This window comes from Tribolium madens, unplaced genomic scaffold (genome assembly GCF_015345945.1).
Source record: "Tribolium madens isolate multiple individuals breed KSU strain unplaced genomic scaffold, Tmad_KSU_1.1 Scaffold_97;HRSCAF=244;Tcas5.2_LG3a, whole genome shotgun sequence".
In the NCBI taxonomy this organism is placed as follows: domain Eukaryota; kingdom Metazoa; phylum Arthropoda; class Insecta; order Coleoptera; family Tenebrionidae; genus Tribolium; species Tribolium madens.
This window is the reverse complement of record NW_025401069.1, coordinates 5,402,775-5,422,477: the sequence shown is the minus strand read 5'-3', so window position 1 is coordinate 5,422,477 and position 19,703 is coordinate 5,402,775. Positions and strand designations below refer to the sequence as shown.

Sequence of the window (19,703 nt, the reverse complement as noted above, 5' to 3'; positions counted from 1 at the left end):
CAAAATAGCAACGCGTTGCCAATTTAGGAGAGAGCAAGACGCTGGAAAAGCTTTGCACTTCCTCAAACGTGAGCTTCGCTTATATGAAACACAGGAAGTCTCCTTGAATCGAAATGCATTATTATCGGAATGCACATTTATCAAATTTGCTTTATAAGCAAGTCCTCCTGTGTTTGATATTTGAATCGTCTGTACTAACGTCTGTGTAAAAAAGGAACATATGTTTGTTGACATTCAGAACGACATATTTACGTGTCAATTATTAAAAACAACCAACCTCATTAACAAAAAAGAACAGGGGGCATTTTTATTTATCAACGGCATCAACAAACTAAATTTATGTATCTGAGTCATCAAACGCATGTAGGAATGTGTTAAAATAAAACACAGGCTGGATCTTGATACAGCATAAATAAAATATTCAAAATTTGTCATAACTGTAGAAACTTGAATCAAAATGATGCATCAATTCTTAATTTAATAAAGTTATTTCAAGACAGTTTAACTGTGGTTCTACTATTTCATGTCAAGTATTTAAGACATTTACTGTGTTTGTAAATTACATACCCATATTTTAATTTCTGTACGATTAAAACCGACGGCTAAAATTATCTTGAAAAGTGGTTTATTATTAACAGTTAAAAGACTTAAAAGTTATACCTACACATTAAATATTAAATATACCTATATAAAAAAACAAAAAAGTAACGACATTAAAAATAAATGTTGCAATATACGAGTAGGTAAACTAATCACAATATTTTTATGTTTATTTTATGACCTATTATCAGATAAACATTACAAAAAAATACCGTAAATGTTCAATGAAATTAATGGATTTGTTGAAAAAAAAGATTTATGTTCAAAAATTTAATTTTTATATTTAGAAAGTAGTATATGTTTTATTCATTGTTTCATTTATTTTATTATTAATGTTTCAAATATTTTATAATATACTTTCTAGTCAAATTACTTTAATTTAAAAATAGTCAACTAGTCCTTCCATAATACTTATTGAGTGCACTTTCATGCTAGTGTAAAACTCACCTCTTAAACAATCTGTTTAAGACCTACCAATCGGTAGGAGTCAAAAGTTATTTTAAATGTCAATCAGTAAATAAAATTAGTAAATCTCCACGGTTAATTAGACTTCATCGAAAATTTTTGCTACTATTAAAGTTAATTTAAAACTAAGACATTATATTTCAGCTATAAAAATCGTATCCTGTCTTTATTAAATCAAATCAATGTAAGATTGTGTACAATAAAAATACCATAAATTACATTAGATAATACTTCTTGCATATGTTCCATAAATGAGAAATAAATTCTATAAATTGCTATAGCAATTTAGATGTTGAATAATAAATAACTAAGTTCAAAATGGATTATAAACTTAATGAAAATCAGCAGATGTTATTTATGTTATTTAGGTTTTCAGTCGAAAACTTATGTACATTAATTAGTCTTAATTGAGTTAGAGAATTAAATAGATCGAGTCTACCTATCAAGATATTTTTTTTTTAATAAAATGGTTAAAATATTGAAAAATCCCAAAAACGGGCAAATTTTTCGTTACAATCGTGCCATCTCTGGATGATCGTTTAATTATCAATTTGTCCTCACGTTTGTAATAAATGTCTACAGCCGAGGCGCCAATATAAATTCATGTGGGTTGCGAATAAAAAATCTAATTGATTTTAAATCTGACAGGTGCCCATCCTTGTGAGTGGGAGTAGTTGGGCATAAATTTAAATGGTGTTTGTATGTATAAATATGTTCGCTTGTGTTTCAACAAAACTAACGGAAGTGCTTCTATTTAAGTAGTAGGAGGCAATTTTTAAGTGACCATTAAACACTAAACACAAAACATCTCAATTGCCGTTCGACTAAACTTCCTCGAAAAATGGGCTCTAAACTAACACTTCTTGACGTATTTTATTGGCATCGTATGGTTCACGTCACGATTTAGAACAACTAACATACTTTATGACAATCAGACACTCAGCGGGAAGGCAAGACACAAAGCACTCCGTATTTCAGCATTTTCCAGATGTTAAATTTGCTATTACTTACCCCAACACGACTTTGTTTAAAACCAAAGAAAGATCAACAAACTCACCTGAAAACAAATAATATAAATTAAAATTTTATTACCCCTCGGTGTGATTAAAGAGCAGTTTAAAGCGACTTTTATTGAGAATTAATTGAAATCGGTTGAAAATCGAATGCAAAGACCGGACTCAAACTCCGGTTAGTTTTTTGCGGTTTCGACACAAGAGTTAGTGAGATTGTCCTTTCAGAGGGACTGACGATAAAGAACAATTCCAATTGTCGGCATTCCCAGGAACTGACACATCAATTAAGCAAGATCCTGTCAGAAAAAATCAAAACATCAACTATAAACATTAAACAGTTCTTGTCGGACTTTTTGCATCGGCAGTCATTTTGGTCACAGACGCTGCCATAAAATTTTATGAGCGGCGTTGTGCTGTGCTGCAGAAGACAATAAACTGAGCTCCGGGGACCCGATACAACTCTGATTGCTGTTCATCTCAGAGGTTGTTCCCTTCTTTATTTCCTCCGTATGCCTTCTCTAACGAACCAATTTGACTATTTTATTACAACGATCAATATTAATTATCGGCGCCACCACATACACGATTTTATGTTAATGACTGTTTACAAAATTTTATTTTTACATTGACCTTAGACGCAAAAGCAATTACTAACTCGCGGAACTACTCGAAATAATTACGATTTGAGAGATTCCCATCAAACAATAGCACCATTTCTCAATTACTTCGAACATTATTAACAAATAAAAATGTAATAGTTATTTACCTTTAAAACTAAAGTGAGCAAGACGACTTTGTGAATTCACTATTAATAATTTATTAAATATCACGATTTTTTTTTTTAATACAAACATGAACATTGTAATTCCTCTGTGAAAATGAAAACTATTAATTTATTTCTATTGCTTTGCTACAGTCAGTAGTTATCAAGTTGTACAGTGACATTCAATGACATTTACGAATAGCCACCATTATTAACATTAAAAAAAGTTTTAAAAACGTGAAATTTTGTAAATTGCACATTTTACATTGTTCTTATTTAATTAAAATTAATTATTTTGTTTAATAATAATTTAATAATAATTTAATAAATCGAAAAACATTTTTATGTTTATATTCATCTTTTTTTAACATAAGCGCCCACATTTTTACCAGAAACATAAAAAAAGTATAAATTTGTCGAACAATGTAATCAGTAAACTTTGCACCTATAGCTAAAACAAATAAATACCAAACTATTCCAATATCTTCTCAACTGATTTTAAAATTAGTAGGTAGGTTGAATTATTTTTTCATTTCTGGTAATGGGTATCTTATCTTAAGTGTTTAATTGCTGTTCTGGAAATTTTGTCATCAAATTAGGTATTGAGCTTTTGCTTCAGGTATGTTGCCTCCAACTGAAAACAAGGTAGTTAACAAATTTTATGTTATAACTTCTTATATGTTCTCAAATTTCTCTTAACTTTTTCATTAATGTCAAGAAACACGATGATAAATTTATGTTTTTTCGAGATATCCTTACAAAATTTCTTCTGCTTATATTTCAAATTATGTGAGAATGAGCTGAGATGCATTATCTTCTTTTTCTTTTATAAATTTGCAAAATTTATTTTATTTGCAGCATCTAATTAAAATTATGTGTAAAGTAGATTCAGTATGTGTGCTTAGGTGCAAATCTGGACCTGTTGATGACACTGAAATATTTTAATTGGTTGGTTATATTGAATGAAATTAGATTTAAGATTTACGACGAATATAATAATGTTGATATTTATTATAATTGATGATGTTGGCCGGTTGAATAATTTTCAAAAGGCAAAGAGTCTGCCGGTGTTGGAATTCTTTTAATGGAGAGAACATTTTATAACTTCCCCAAGAAATGTGGGTCTTATTAAATAGTGTCATAGACTTACTGCGGCCATATTTCAACATACACTTAACGATTTCATGCAATAAATTTTATATAAATGACTGAGATGCTGGCTTCTTCTAAGGATTAAGTTATTTATACCTTTGACCATAATATTCCCAAGATTTACAAGCAAAGGAGTAAATTGAGACAGCAAAACCAGACGCTAAATCATTCAATTTTTGAGCGCGACGTTGGATAAACATCAGCTGGTAGTGTTTCATGAGCTAATGATTATATATTTGTATCATTCCAGAGGTTAAGAATGGGGCGATAACCTTTTGTTAAAGTTCGTGGTGTTAACACCATTATCACTTAATAAAACTCATAAATACTCTATTTATCTCTATGTTTTCGCTGTGCATCTTGGAAGGGGGAGAATTAAAAGCCAAGCAAGTGCTACTGAGTTGTAAAATAAATAAATCCGGTGTGTACAATATGTCCTGATATGTAAACTTTACTCTGCTGCTTAATTCAATATTTATATTTGCGGTGTATTTAAATTTACTTTTGACAGATACGCATGCACACTACTCGAGATTAGGTACTTAGCACTATTTGTCTTGGTGGAGGTGCTAAATGTTTGCTTTCGTTAATACCTTGGTGCCAATTTCCTACATTTGTGGGAACCGAACTGGCAATTTGAATAGAGCCTGGCGACGGCGACGTTTCGGCTTTTTTTTATTAGAAGGAATAAGGGTTTATGATTTCACAAAGGCATAAAAGTCACCGCTTCTATTTATATCTATAGGAAAAGTCATGAATTCCACTCTTCTGGTGTATGGGAATTTCAAATCGGTCGTCGCGATATTTCTGTTGTCCTTTGATAAATAATTCAAAACCGACAAGTCTTCGGCATTTTTAATTTAATGAAACTTGTCCGTAACACATGTAGAGAAACACTGCATTCATAATTTATCTGTCGAGGTTGATACTTGAAAATAATTTTACACTTTGCAGGAACTTGCAGGTAGGTAAAATAATATTCAACTAACTTACTTTAACAGATGATTTACACTGGCCGTATATTAAATTTCAGGAGTGGTTTTACCAGTTAGTGAGGATGTTGTTTGTATTTATATTCATTAATTAATCCATCGATAGTGGACTATAAAAATATTCGTCATAAATTTGCACTCTACGGGTTTACGAAACTAATTAGGTTATACGTATGTGTGATGTATGTGAGCCAAACCAAGAAATTGATAAATAAGATGGATGGCTACGCGAATTTTAATGAAATCTCATTAAAAACTTAATCTAAAATGAACACATGTCGGTTCTTCATGATTGATGCGACTTGTAGTGTAACAAACAAATTGCACCCTTTCTGACGCTCGTCCTGCCTTTAAATCTGGAGTTTTAATGAATCATCACGATTCTCACTGTTACTTTCGACGAAATAAAATAAATAAACTTTGACAAATCTTGTTAAATTAATATTTTAATTATTAATTTAGCTAATGTTGGAAGCATTAGACAACACAAATGTCTTTTTAGTGCTCAATTCAAATTTAAAAATCGTTTTAATTTTAATTTGAAAGATTTTAAGAAAATTGCACTTGAAATTCGATAAAAGTAGCCTTGTATGAATATTTTCTAAAATAACGTTTTTATTGAGACTTGGCCGCTCAGAAAAAAAGATTAGAAGTACGTGATTCTTATTAATTTTTTCATACAGGATCCAAAGAAACCCTATTGTTTCTATTTGTCTTACCCACTTTTCCGTATGAAAAGTCGAGGTCGAACGACCGGAGACTGAGATTTTTAAACTATAAAACACGTGTTTTCTTCAAGATTTTTTGCAACATTAATATTGAAACAAAAATTTTTCTAAATTCAGAAATTATTATAATAATGTAGATATATCAAAATAATAACAAAATTGACAAAAAATATGCATCAGCGTATTTTATAAACTCGTAAGATATGTTGCTATTGACGACGTACTTTATAGATGAAGCGTATTTTAACGGCAACATAAGAGGTAAGCTTAAATGCACCATAGAAACAGTATAAGGTAATAGTGTTGCAAAGAGACTATTTAATAACCATACTACTACAATTTGTAATCTGTTTGGGGTAGTAAATTGCACTTTAATCACATTTTCGAGTATCAAAAGACCAAAATTCGATTAGAATGTGGAGACTTTAATCTGAACACCTTCAAATGGGTTTCAAATTTGGGATTCTGGATTAAGAAATTGTGTCCAACTAGTTCTCACCTTTCTTATGTGTCAATAAATAATTATTGGAATAGACAGATTACACTTTAGTACTTTTGTGTTAGTTTGTGAATTTATCCTTGAATATTTTTCCGGAAGTTATTTGTCTTCAGAGTTCGTTTTTGAATCTCGGAATCTCAGGTGGTCAGATGGCGGCCTCCGGAGACCGTAGAATGATCTAATTTATATGTCTTCATAAAACTGGCTTAATACGATTAAAAAGTGCACTTAATGATAACATTTAAATGCGGACGGGGACGGCGGCAATTATTTACCAAGAGCGGTGGCAAAAAGCGCGATACGCAGACGGCAACGTTAATTGCTCTGGCTTGAGCCAATTATCCGAGCAACTACAGCTCACATCTTCGGTATACATCCTAAATCTCGCTGAAAATGTCACAGGCTGTTGTTCCTTGCGGTCGACAAAAAGGAAATGGCATTGTTGTTTCATTGAGAGGATGATGCCGCTCCGCTTTAATCCCTTTCGGTGGAGTGGCTCTGGCTTGTTAAGGAAAATGTGCAATTACAACATCTCATAAGTGGGGTAATAACTCTAGTGCTGGTAGAAAAAATTAAACGGATCAGGGAATAGATGGAAGATTAGAAGCGACATCCCAAATATGCCTAATTTATTAATGAATAAAACCGTCTAGAGCCAAGCATAAAAATTCTTTTAGATGGTGCCCATCAGTGGCCGTTGCTTTAATGTGAAAAGATACAAAATTTCGACAACACCTGATCGGTCATAAAACAGAGTAAACATTTAGAGTTAATATTGAGATGTAAATTGGTCACCGGACGCTCTTAGTGTTAATGCGTGTGTTTGTAGAACTTGATTCCATAATAGAGCCGCATTCCTGACTCGGAGGAAACCAGCAGTGACGACACTGAACACTGAAATTATGTGAGGTTACCGAAGTATACTCAACAACTCCAATTTTCATAAGCAAATATAATTAAGATATACGTCCACCGTTTTAGACACCAAGTTGCTAAAACCGCTCCGAAGTTACGACCCAAGGAAACACTCAACGAAGACACTAAATTGTCAACCAAACAGTAAACAAAAAATCCATTATTCAAAATGGTGACAATAACTACAAAAAACTTGTACATACTTTTACGACCAAGAAACCACTTCATAGAGACTCACTAACTCAATATATTTTATATATTTTTGTATTAGGAGATTTTATACTATGTATAGCAATTGAGCGAAAATCTTGAGAAATAAATATCTACTACATTAATTTTTTTTAATATGTATAATAGCACTGATAATTACAATTACTTACTACATTATAGCAATACATATATCTATAAAATTTATTAAAACGAAGAAACGGTTGTACCTATACAATAGTTGGGGTTTTCCTGTTCTAACAACTTAACCAAAGCGTAGGAGATATAATAGCCTATAATAAATAGCGTCCATCCAAGATCTTCCAAAGTTGGTAAATAAATTACAGTATATTTATGATTATGACAAAAAAAAACAAGAAAAACATTTTACCAAGTAATTTATTTGCAAAAAATCATCTTAAAAGAACCAAATACTAAATAGGAAATAGTTCACCTTTTAAAAAACGGTGCAATCTTTTTTTTTTCAATTACGTATCTAATTTAAAGCATTTCGTGGCACTGTACTTACACAAGTTATGAGGAAGAAGATTTTTCATTTAATTTTATTTGTAAAAACAACAAAATATTAATTAAATTTGCTTTTAAATTTGTAGGTATAATACAAGGATGACCAAAAAAGAAGAAGTGAACAAAACTATTAGTTAATTAATTGTTGTAACAGAGTTGTAATCAAAGGATTCATGTTGCAACTGATGGGTATGTTAACACCATGCACAATTAATTATTTTTATGTGCAACAACCGCAAGTACAAACGCTGTATTGTAATCTAACGAGCTTCCTTCCGATTTTTTATCGACGAGGTAGAATATCAATAAGACCACACATGAATAGTTATAGACAACAAGGAATTATTGTTGTGTAAAGGAAGATATTAGAGTGAAAAGTCGAAACCCATTAAAATGCCACGACCGTTGAGCCATCAGAAAATTTACATTTTTATTTAAATCTTTACGACAAAAATTTGCACATCTTAAGAAGTAATAAAGTTGTAAAAATATTTCGCAATTAAGAGGACACCCAACTTTGAAGCCATCCGCGCGATTTTAATGTTCGCCAATCCCGTCCATTACTATTCTCTCAAGAACAATCTGATTAATTCTATGACTTCTTCTTATACAAAATCAAAGTAGTTCAAACGTATAATAAAACTATAACATTGCGTACGGGGAATGTTTTTTCAATTGCCTTTGAGGCTACCTAATAAGTAGAAGCCATCAGGCAAATACGGCCAACGACAAACGAGCATAAAACGAGAACACGAAAAAATCTAGCGAAACGACTTTTTTAGCCGTCTGTTTAATACATATAAATCGTCATTATGTGCAATGGCAGCATAAAGACATACCAACGAGAATGTAGTTCTCAAAAATAATCGCCGAGCACACATCCATACGTCAATCCGAGATAATATACGACCTGCCTTTTGCAAAACGTGTACGCGGTCGGTACGGTTGTTCCCGTTTTTACCCAAGTGAACAAGTCTGTGATATGTCGGCATGAGCGCCGAGACGATATAAACACAACGTTGCTATTCCGGACCAAAAACTCGGACCACATAACAACCACTGTCATCGCACACAAGATACTCGCCGAAATTTCAACGGAATGCTTTTAACCTCCTCGATGAAGTTTTATGCCAATTGAACCATTGATACACGCACTACTATTTCGCTAATTAAATGGTGTCTTATCGCAAATGGTCACCCTGATGGCCAGTTTCAGCCGAAGCATCATCAACAAAGACCATCGTAAAAAATTAATGTATTGCCCAAACCTTTTCGTAATATGGTGCCAATCCACTGGTTCTTTTAAAGACGAAAGCTTCTTCACTATTAACTTCCATAAAACAACGCATACGCAATATCGAAAATTAAAAATGCCTCCAATAATTAACGTTAGTTTAGTTAATAACAAGCAGGTGCTTCAAGTCTCTAACGTAATAACCATCCTTAAAGGTGTAGATCTTACATATTACATTGTTTCAAGATAATTGCAAGTCGTAGTAGAAGTCTAATTATTGCCTTTTTGTAACAAACGACCCTCGTATTAACTAGGAGAGCTATTTTACAATTATTTTGACATCTCATCACGCCACATGCCGAAGAAAATTTCTTCATTAACTGTGAAACCAATGTTTTCATTAAGGCTCTATCAGCGGTTGAATTGCTACTATCTCAGTAAAAAAATCAAAACTATATTTTTCCTTATAGATTGTCGCATCCGAAATACAAATTTAATTAACTCAATGTTATTGAATTTTAAGAAAGCATATTTCTGTTTTTGAAAAAACAAAAATCGGAGATTGTCCTTATGAAATTCGGTAAACATTATTCAAATTTCACTTTTTTATAAGATCTATGAGGCTCAATGTTCAAGTAAGATGCTAATCAACGTAGACTGTGACTTTAAAATTAAGTTGGCAACATTGAAGACTATACTAAGACAGACAATTTTCATGTCTTCTGTTTCTTCATTATTCAATGTTGGCAACTTAATTTCAATGTCACGGTTTACTTTGATCATAGATTAAACTGAACGCATAGTTCCTAAATATTTCAAAAAGCCATTTAGAAGTAGCGATAGCTATGACACAAGATAATAATGTTTATAATTAGTGACTACCTTTTGTTTTTATATTGCCTTAAATTCAACCAAATTCATGTATTGACACTGACTTTTTGTATTATTTCGTTCCTTACGAGACTTATAACATAAATTTTGCAATAACTATCCTTGTGTTTTTTCTCAAGATAGTGCTAAAGACAAAGACACTGATAAGAGATATAAATTACTTCCGCCAAAATGTCCTTTTAGACCTATGCACTTTCTTCGTTAGACCCTTGAGATTACTTTTGAAAGAAGAATTGCCAGTTGTGTTGTAAATCAGTCTTAGATATTCTTAGAATAGAGGAGGAGACACACAACCAACCAATACTTCCACGAAGTAGTAATTCAAAAATATCTTTCAACTGTAATCGTAATGACAAATGGTGAAATGAAAAATTAACAGGCACAAATACATACATTACTGAAATCGGTGTAATTTAGGAAAGCAATTACTGGTTCAATACCGAATTCGCGGAATTGTTCGATTGGTATTATAGTTAACACACATCAGCTTGAATAACAGCTACTGGTTGATATAATTTCCAATAACAAAACGAGCATATCGACAGAATCTTTTGAGCAGGTCTCGTATTCCTATTGTTGTCGTGACAAGAAGTTTATAATGTGTAATCCGATTACATTTAAAACTTGATCCGATCTAGAAATTTAATTTACAAGTAGCGATCGAAAATTAATCTGCAATTTCATCGGACTTCAGCAATCCAATCGTCCAACAATCGACGCGAATTGTTCTCAATTCCTATCCTGTTTGTTTTGCTCCTCATTATTCATCTTAGACAAGACAAAAAGAAGTTTCGGGCCTCAACCCCGGACCAATTTCGAACAAAAGGTTATTGACTAAGCAATTTATTACGCTCAAATCGTCTGTTACGCAAGCCTTTTTGACACCAGTGCTTCACTTCTTCGTCCACAGGTGTATGCTGCGTGTCTAGCGATGTTGTTTGCCAGTCATACCGACCAACATACTGAGTGTCCATTTATCAGTCGGATTGTCCTGTCAATACCCACTGATCGGAGTTTCGCCCTCCTGCCGTCTCCAACGGCCGTGATTGGGCTGGTTTTTGTCACGATGTCCGTTGCTTTGTATTGTCAGCCGCATTCTTTCGGACATGTCTATATATCAATCGCACTTTCGTTAGAAAATAAAGAAATGTCTGTTCGGAATGATCCTCAACTTGCTCTCGGCTCGGCAAGAAACACAATTGATTTTTTCTTCACAACTAGCGCTTAATGGCGTCTCTTCAGTGCGTGCACCAAATCGACACACGGTGCATAAACATTCCCACGTAGTAATTTCACTATTTTGGTTGCTAACAAGACGACATAATGATAGTTTAAATTGTAAATAATGATCCAGACCGGCTTTAGTCCCCCTAATTGCTTCGCAGTAAGTAATGCGATCTTGGATACACACGGTACAGTAATTTTACTAATAATACACCTCAAGTCAATTAATAAATTGATCATACAATTTCACGCTAAACACCTGCTAATAAACTTGGTTTCACACATACAAACGTTCAAAAAAAATAATAATAAGGAACTTCTACCATCTGGTAATCGTGCCTTCATTTAAATTTCTGTATTTAAATTGGCAACACTGAATACTATAAAGACAAAAGATATAAAAAGTGAGATGTCTCCAAGTCCCATAACTTCTGTTAATCAATGGTGCCAAACCGCAAGTAATAATAATGTTGATATTTTGATTTTCAAAGCAGACTGAAATAACACTGATTTGATTATGGTTTTTGCCCAAGTTGGAGTTTGAACGTATTACGAAAGGGTTCTATACGTAGCTTAGTATCATAATGCCATTAAACAAAGCGAATAAAATGTAAAAATTATTGAATAGTTCAATAGTTTATTCCATATATCAAGTCGTGATATTCTTATTGCGCCGATATTATAATTGAAACATAAGCCAAAGTCATTGTCTGTGAGACTGCGGAAGACCAACAATGGATCCAGTCATAATCGATTTACCAGTCAATACCAAGCACATATTATTAAACCTAGTAGGTGTTTTAATGGTAAGATATGCAAGAATAATTATACGTGGCACTTGTTTACACGCAAAAGTGTGGGATGGTGACAATCAGCAATGTCTAGTGTGGGTATGTCAAAAAATTGTTTGATTCCATCTGATTCTCAGCAGTTTTCTTGTCTCTGACGACTGTAATTGGAAAGTGCCGAATCACTGAATATTGTTCGGCTTTTAGTTAGCCATTCTTTTGATCATTCGGCTGAAAATCTTTTTATATCTCAATACAATGAGACGCTGTCACATCGACACGACTTTTGTTTTTCGATCTTTGCATTCCTTACAAAATTTCTCGCGACCTTCGAACGTTGCACAACAATGTGACTAGGAAAAAATCACAATTCTAGCAGTGTAAAAGAGAGGACTACCGGAGGTAAAGTCCGTCGGACATGAATAAAGCCTGACCATCATCCCAAATTTAAGACCTGTCCGATTGTGAACACAAAAGAGATCATGAGTTTGTTGAAATCCAAAAGATTTTAGGCAATGCGTCAATGTTACGTGCTGTCGATTCGGAGAAAAGAGATTGTTAGGGATGGATTGAATGGTTTTCGGTGGGTCTATACCTTAACGATGTCGTTAAAATGTTTGTTATTTCGGATGTTCCGGTCTAAAATCCCTAAATAAATCCTACAAATTGCAGAAAATCCACATTAGAAGATGTTTATTTATGTCTTGCTTTAAAGTCTTTAATGGATGAGGGAGAAACTCGTAAAACTTCGTTGCGTCAACGTAAACACTACCGGCTCACTGTTTCCTCACATTACAAAAAATTAGTATATTAAAACAACATAAAAATTACCATAAATACAATCAGGAATTCCTTCTCTCTCTAAAGTAGCAAAATGTAAGCTCAAATAAGCAAACTGTCAAATCAATAATAATAATAATAATTTATTGTTTCCTGAATGATTACCGACAATGACAAATTTCTGTGTCTATAGACAAAGAAATAGGATCCAACCGTAAACCAAAAGAGCCAACATCGAACGTGATTCGACACTTTTTGTATCAGCTCAACAAATTGTCTAACGAACAAACGCCTCATGGCTGCGAGCATTATTTAGAAAAAAATCACATTAGCAGACACCATATTTTCACCATAATGTAACAATTCAAATAGTAATTTTATAAATAAAAAACACCAGGTGTAAATAAACTAGAGAACTATTTTCATAATAAAATGAGTAAATGACACCAAGAAAAGAAAGTCATTTCACTTAATTCTCAAATTTCTACTGTCCAAAAAATTATATTTACATTATCAGTGATTTACCTACAAAATGAAAACATACTACAATTTTGTATACAAAAAAGATCTGTGCATGGTATTGATAGATCATACTGGCAGAATTAGTGCCAAAAGTCTCCACTATTACATGGAAAAAATATGAAAAATAATAGAGTTCCTACAGATTTGTCCCAAGAATTAGGTATATTATACTTACATGCAAAATTATTATACATGTTTTTTTTTTTAATTGTAGAAAAATGTAGATAGCCACTTATGATTTAAACACACTATTACCTAATCTTTAACTTTGTATTTACAAAAATTTATACCTATATATCCGTTATTAAGAATGCATAAAAGAAGTTGTACTTAAAATTTAGGATAGAAGTAGTCAAGCAAACAACACCCAAAAGTACAAATTTGAAACAAAATAAAAAAATCCATTCCAGAAGAAACTCGTTACTCCAAGTGGAACCAAGAGCAAAATGTAGGTATAATACAAATCAGTTTTGTAATTATTTTCAATAAAATGTTAAAATAAATAGTATTTTAAAAAATTGGCTATGCTACTCGTAATTAGGATGTAATTTTAAACAAGTGCTTCTGTTGGTTAAAACTTTCTATTTTGTTAATCGTTGAAAATTATTAATCAAATTAAAATTTACAAAACTGACCTTTTTTCAAATAAAATTTAAATTTAGCAGTAATGCTGATAGTAACCTAGACCGCAGTCTGGACTGTCTTAAAACGCTTGGAAAATCATTAGAGTAATAAAATGGTCTGAGTCACAAAAATATCTCTTTTATAGTTGTAGTAACATTGATATCTACAAACTTTTCTTCTCTTTGGAATTGGTTTTTAAATCAAAGACCTGTACAATTCGTTCTTTATGTCTCTTTGTTTTTATTTAAATTTATGTTGACCAGTTTTTGAGATAAAAACTTAAACAAATGCCGTTAAAATCCAATAGTGTCATCTCCGACAATGACCAAAACAGTTATACATTTTCGGATGCTCATTTCCCGTTGCTGAGTTGGTTTTACATTCCCAGCCATCAATAATTCGTTTATCTTTTTCATTCTAATGATAAAAATAAATTCAACCAGAATCGTTAAATAAAGATGACCTCTTTACATTTTGTTCGACCGTCTTAGCGTGGTATTTTGCAATCAAAATTTATTATTATTAGTTCTGGATCTTGCTTAATTGCCTTTGCTGATTCTTTATCGTCCAAAAAAAGTTCAATTGCACTGTCACTGCACTGGACTCACCCTGGAGGCGTGGGATGATGGAAAGGAGCTCCTGGAGGCTGCATCCTTGGGTCCCAAACGTATCGTCCTTCGTGCGTGCGTTGGTCAACGGGAAGAGGTGCATGGAAAGCCGCAAAAGCCGACGGGAACTGTAACGGTAGACCAGCAGACATAGCGGCTTGAAAATCCGCCTCCTTTTCGGGCATATCGCACTAGTCACATCACTAAATTGTGTCACAACTGATTGTCACAAAAACGCGCTAGCGGTCATCCGCGCTGTCATCTAGCAATTTCTTAGCTAATTGGATATGTCTCAATTAATGACAGAACATGTTTTCAGCGCAGTGCTGAGGCACACGAGTCCGCGGTTTCCCCGGCGAATCATCGCGTTTTAAATTTTTAATAGAACTGTAATTGAGTTTGAAATCGGTGCGGGTGTTATCCAGTCTAGACACTTAATCCAGGCACTTAGAGCAATTCATGACGGTAAATTCGGAGCAGTTAAAAGAGACATTGTCGCGGAGGCACTTGCTGTTGATGCGTAAGGCACATGCTTTATTTGCTAATGGGTAAAGTACAACACAACCAGCCTATAGACTACGAACAACTAACTAGAGTAGAGGCAGGCGAGTAGTTGACAGGCAGGCCTTACAACTCAACTAACGAGTGTGGAAGAAGGGAGCACGGGGAGGGGCCAAACCCAGACCGACTGCGAGGGAATGGACTCACATTCTGTACTCTCTTATTTACACAGTGGCGTAGCAGCGAATTAGGAGCCCCGATTTATATCAATAAACCTTCCATTTTGTAGCCTCACTAGTCTTATGCTAGTTCTATCACTTTCCATTTCTACTCTAACGAAAACTTTGGTACGAGAGGTGTGTCAAATTTGTATTTTAAACAAGCGTTTTTTTCTGAAATTTGGTAGTTAATAAAAGTAAGAATGTGTAAGTTTATATTTGTTTCTAACTGTAAATAAACATGTAACATATTTAAGCAGAAAAGAAAAACAAACATTAAACTCACAATAATTGTACTAAGTAGATTCTGAATGAAATGCAATACCTTGTTGTTTTTATTTAACCATTATAATAACTATTATAACAACTGCTATAACTACCTATATGCTACAAATATTTTCAAATTTACCTGTCAAAGAATGGAATTTTTACTTTTCACATTTATATGAGGTAAACAAACACATTTATTTTTATTGTATTTGAGAATAACGTCTGCATTTCAATATCTTTACTATGAATATACTAGATAAAGCACATTTCCATTCATAATGACGTGAATCACAAGATGCTCAATAAACACAATGTTAAGTTTTTACGGCGGAATACAAATTTTGTCACGAAATTCTATACAAAATATATAAAGAAAAAAATCAAACAAACGGTGATTAACTTCTTAAGCTTAGAATTTACTCTTCGTGTTTAACATTATAACAATAAGGGGGTCGAATGTAAAATTAGGGCTAAACATTCATATAAATATATTTGCGTAAGTTCAAAACACTGAAACTTAACGAAGTATGTATATGTCTTTACATGTTTTTAAAAACAAAATATTTTGTTACACATTGAGTTTCCCGTTACTGTAAGTAATTTCAACAAAGCTAAAAATATGTAATTTTGTAAAATAATGGTATAGTACAGCAGAAGTAAGAAAGATTTCATTACCGCGAAAGCTCAAGTTAACTAACCAATGAGACGTTAAATAGAGTGCGAGTATGTAATAATGGCATTTCCCTCAAGGTTTGTATGCTACTTTATTCACAATAATATTTTTCTTAATCAAATTTTCGTATTAAGATACAATATGTTTCTGATAAAGCTTTTGCACTGACCTAGTTGATTGTACTAATTGCGTTTTTAACATTGAATTAATGTTTCTTATCAAATAGGAGTATTAAACAAAAATTTGTTTTATCTAATTAAACAAAATATTGTTCGATGCAATCAATTCAAAAATAGTAATCGTTGTGTACTGTGATGTCTGAAAGTGACAGTCAAATTGTAGCAACAAATGTTATTATTGTGGTGTTTAATTACTTAATTGTTGAAACCTGTAGACGTTTTGGACCTAAATCTGTATCATACAACTTTAATTGAGAATAAACATGATTATACCAATTCATTCTCTTGTTTTAGACACAAAATTTTGTTAACATTTTGCTAGAATGAAAGAAGAGTGTAAATTTTTAGTAAAGTTTTAACATAATAAATAACTTGAATAAATTGTCTTCTTCCCCGCTGAAATACGTCTACTATATTCTATATAAATTTTTAAAAATAAATTTTTCAAACTTCGTAAGTTAAAGAAAACACTCAGCTTTGTTAAATTAGTTCATGGTTTGGTCAGTTGTCAGAAATTTAAATTTGAATTCACTCTAAAGCAGTCAAATTTAATAAAAGTCATTCTAAAATTAGTAGTAAAGAATTCACCTTGCGTGTGAAATTTGGCTCTCCGCCGCTGGCGGATCGAGAATGCCTCTACTAACTTCATTAATGCTGTAGACTGCGAAAGATGCTCTGTTCTAATTGAAGAAGAGTGAGACGAAGCAAGATAGACCCGCTCCAACACTTTGGGGTACCGCTTATAATTTTACTAAATTAGTGTTTTTTGTGCTCGAAATAATAACAAGGCGTCTTTACAAACATCTGGTTGAAATATAAAATACCTATCATGACAAAATTCCCGAAACCTGCTCTTTCGATCCCCAATTTTAATGTGTTAATTTACATTCGGATATCTCTCTCTACATGTTTACTTTCAGATTTTTTGTATAGAAATATTTTATAGTGCCCCTGGCCGATCGTAAATATTTGCCTACATTGTAATTAAAGTTTTGATTGTCTTGACTTCTTAATTTATTGAGGTATCAATTTTCTTATATCCATCGAGATTCTAACTAGATGATATTCCTTAAATGGAAAAATAGTTTTCGCTTTTGTAATTTACACTTTAAAATCTTTGGAATGTGTCAGGAAAGAAGAATTTCAACCTTTTGTCTAGTTTTTAAAACTTAGGAAAAAATTCGGTGATAGTCCTTGAATATAATGAAATCAACAAGATGCCCATTCCAATATTTGTGTCCAGGTCAAATTGACGATGTGCAAAAACAGCATGGAAAATTGAGAATATCTCAATTGAGATAACACTAAAATGCCTCAAGAACCTGAATTCGGTATAATTTCCGTATAATTCTAATCTTTTTTGCATTCATTCACATTGTAGCCATGATCCATGCAATATTTTATCGAGAATATGGTTGCGGAAAAAAATCTAAAAAGCCATCCTGCGGTTTGTCGAAGAGTTTTTCATAAATCTTAATTTAAATGTTTACAAAAGCATTACAAAAATTTCCTTGAAAAGTGCTGATGTAATAATAAGTTCGGCACGACCGACACAAAATCGACCGTTCCACAAGACCGAAAAATCTCACACTCGAACACGAAATGAAAATATAGATGGATAAGAGAGGCAATAATCTGGGTGTTATTTAATTGTATTCAAACCAGAACCAGATTTGGAATCGTAGGAGTATTCAGTTTCCTCTCGAACGATAAAGTAAATAGAAAGATTGTTGGAGCAGTCGGTCCAGTTGCGGACAAAGCCCAAACTACCATATTCGACGAAGAAAGAAGCGCTGCGGATGACCTCTGCGACGCAGGATGAAGCAAGATGGTAGACGACGCAGCGGGCAGTGGAGTGAAAGAACCTGCATCCAAATTCCATAGGACCAACTTCATTCCATCTAACTTGTTACTTTATTCAGCGAGATGCTATGAAGATGACTTCATTATTACCACTAACTGAATTATTGTTAATCAAAATTTTGCATTATATTATAAGAAGAAAGACTTCTTAACCATCACAATAAATGCAATTAACTTTTGTAATACAGTAATACAGATGAGATGCTTGTTTTATTGCCAATGAAACAAAGAAGATATTTGAATGCTGGAAATGAATCGCTGTAATAAAATAACGGGCTATTTATTGCAAATCACGTACCTACTCCTTATCACAACTCACAAATAGAACATTTTTACTAAATGTAAAATATAAAATGACAATTTTTAAAAACTAATGTTTTGAATTAAAACATAAAAGTAAAATTTACATGTTTTAACTTTGTCAGATATTTTGATACTCATGCTACAAAAATCCATTTTTTAGCATTTTACGTTTTTCTGAAAAAACATAGTTCAATCCACGAAATCTAAAAATGTCTTTGAACAATGTGAAACATTCGAAGTTAGTTTCAATTTTAAATTTCTTTTAAAATTTATTCTGTTTACTTTAAAACAAATGCAATAATTACCGTGTCTTCAATAAAATTTCCAACAAGAGTGACCTGTCATTCTTAAATTGAATTGGCTATATTAAAAAAGTACACAAGACATTTTAAAATTTTAAAATTCTGCGACAATGCCATGCTGTTTAAAAATCATTTTGTACAACTTAAACTTGAAATAGCCAACAGGAAAAAAAGTTTTACTTTCAAGTCACACATATGATTTGAGATTAAGTATATCAATAGCACATTTTGTGTGACATCGACGAAAAGAGCACATAATATAGATATAATAAGTAATAATAAGTTATATCCTGGCATAGATGATTATTCTGTAACCATATGTTTAGCTTTTTGTATTCTATTCAAGATAATCTATATGAGCCGAACAATAAAGTTATTATTTGAAATGTCCCTCCTCTAAAATAATCATGGTACCGATTACATAATCAAGACAACGCCGACGTGGGCAGATCCATTTTGACCAAACCCCATGTATAAAAAAATCATAATTCTTTCGAATTATCCTCGGAACAATCACCTAGGCTCGAGGGAACATTCCCCAGGTAACGTGTGGCTATGATCAAACTCAACAAGAGCAACCAACATCAACTAGCAAAGCACCCGGATTCAAAATGTGACAGGGCCATGTTTCCTATAATTAATACATCCAGAAAATTAGATATAGCTCCCGTGATTTCGCTGAGAGATATAATAATATAATTCAAGCGAGGAGAACGAGTGTGGCCACGACCGCCTAATGTCTTAATAACTTCATTTATATATTCAAGGTCAAGCCAATCTTCTACACTCAGCTACAGCTGTTGTTCTTCTTTTTTTCGATCTTCTTCTTGCACCCCGTTCCAACTCACTTGCTCCTTTGCC

General features: G+C 32.7%; 1 protein-coding gene across 1 annotated transcript in view; it reads right to left on the bottom strand.

The window, feature by feature from the left end:
* Nucleotides 1-15,153, bottom strand: part of LOC123015046 (transcriptional activator cubitus interruptus) — a 56,204-nt gene extending 41,051 nt beyond the window's left edge. The window contains exon 1 of the mRNA XM_044414476.1: nt 14,534-15,153. Within this exon, the coding sequence (XP_044270411.1) occupies nt 14,534-14,718 (185 nt within the window). The 5' untranslated portion in view covers nt 14,719-15,153. The remainder of the gene's footprint in view (nt 1-14,533) is intronic.
* Nucleotides 15,154-19,703: the final 4,550 nt, after the last annotated feature.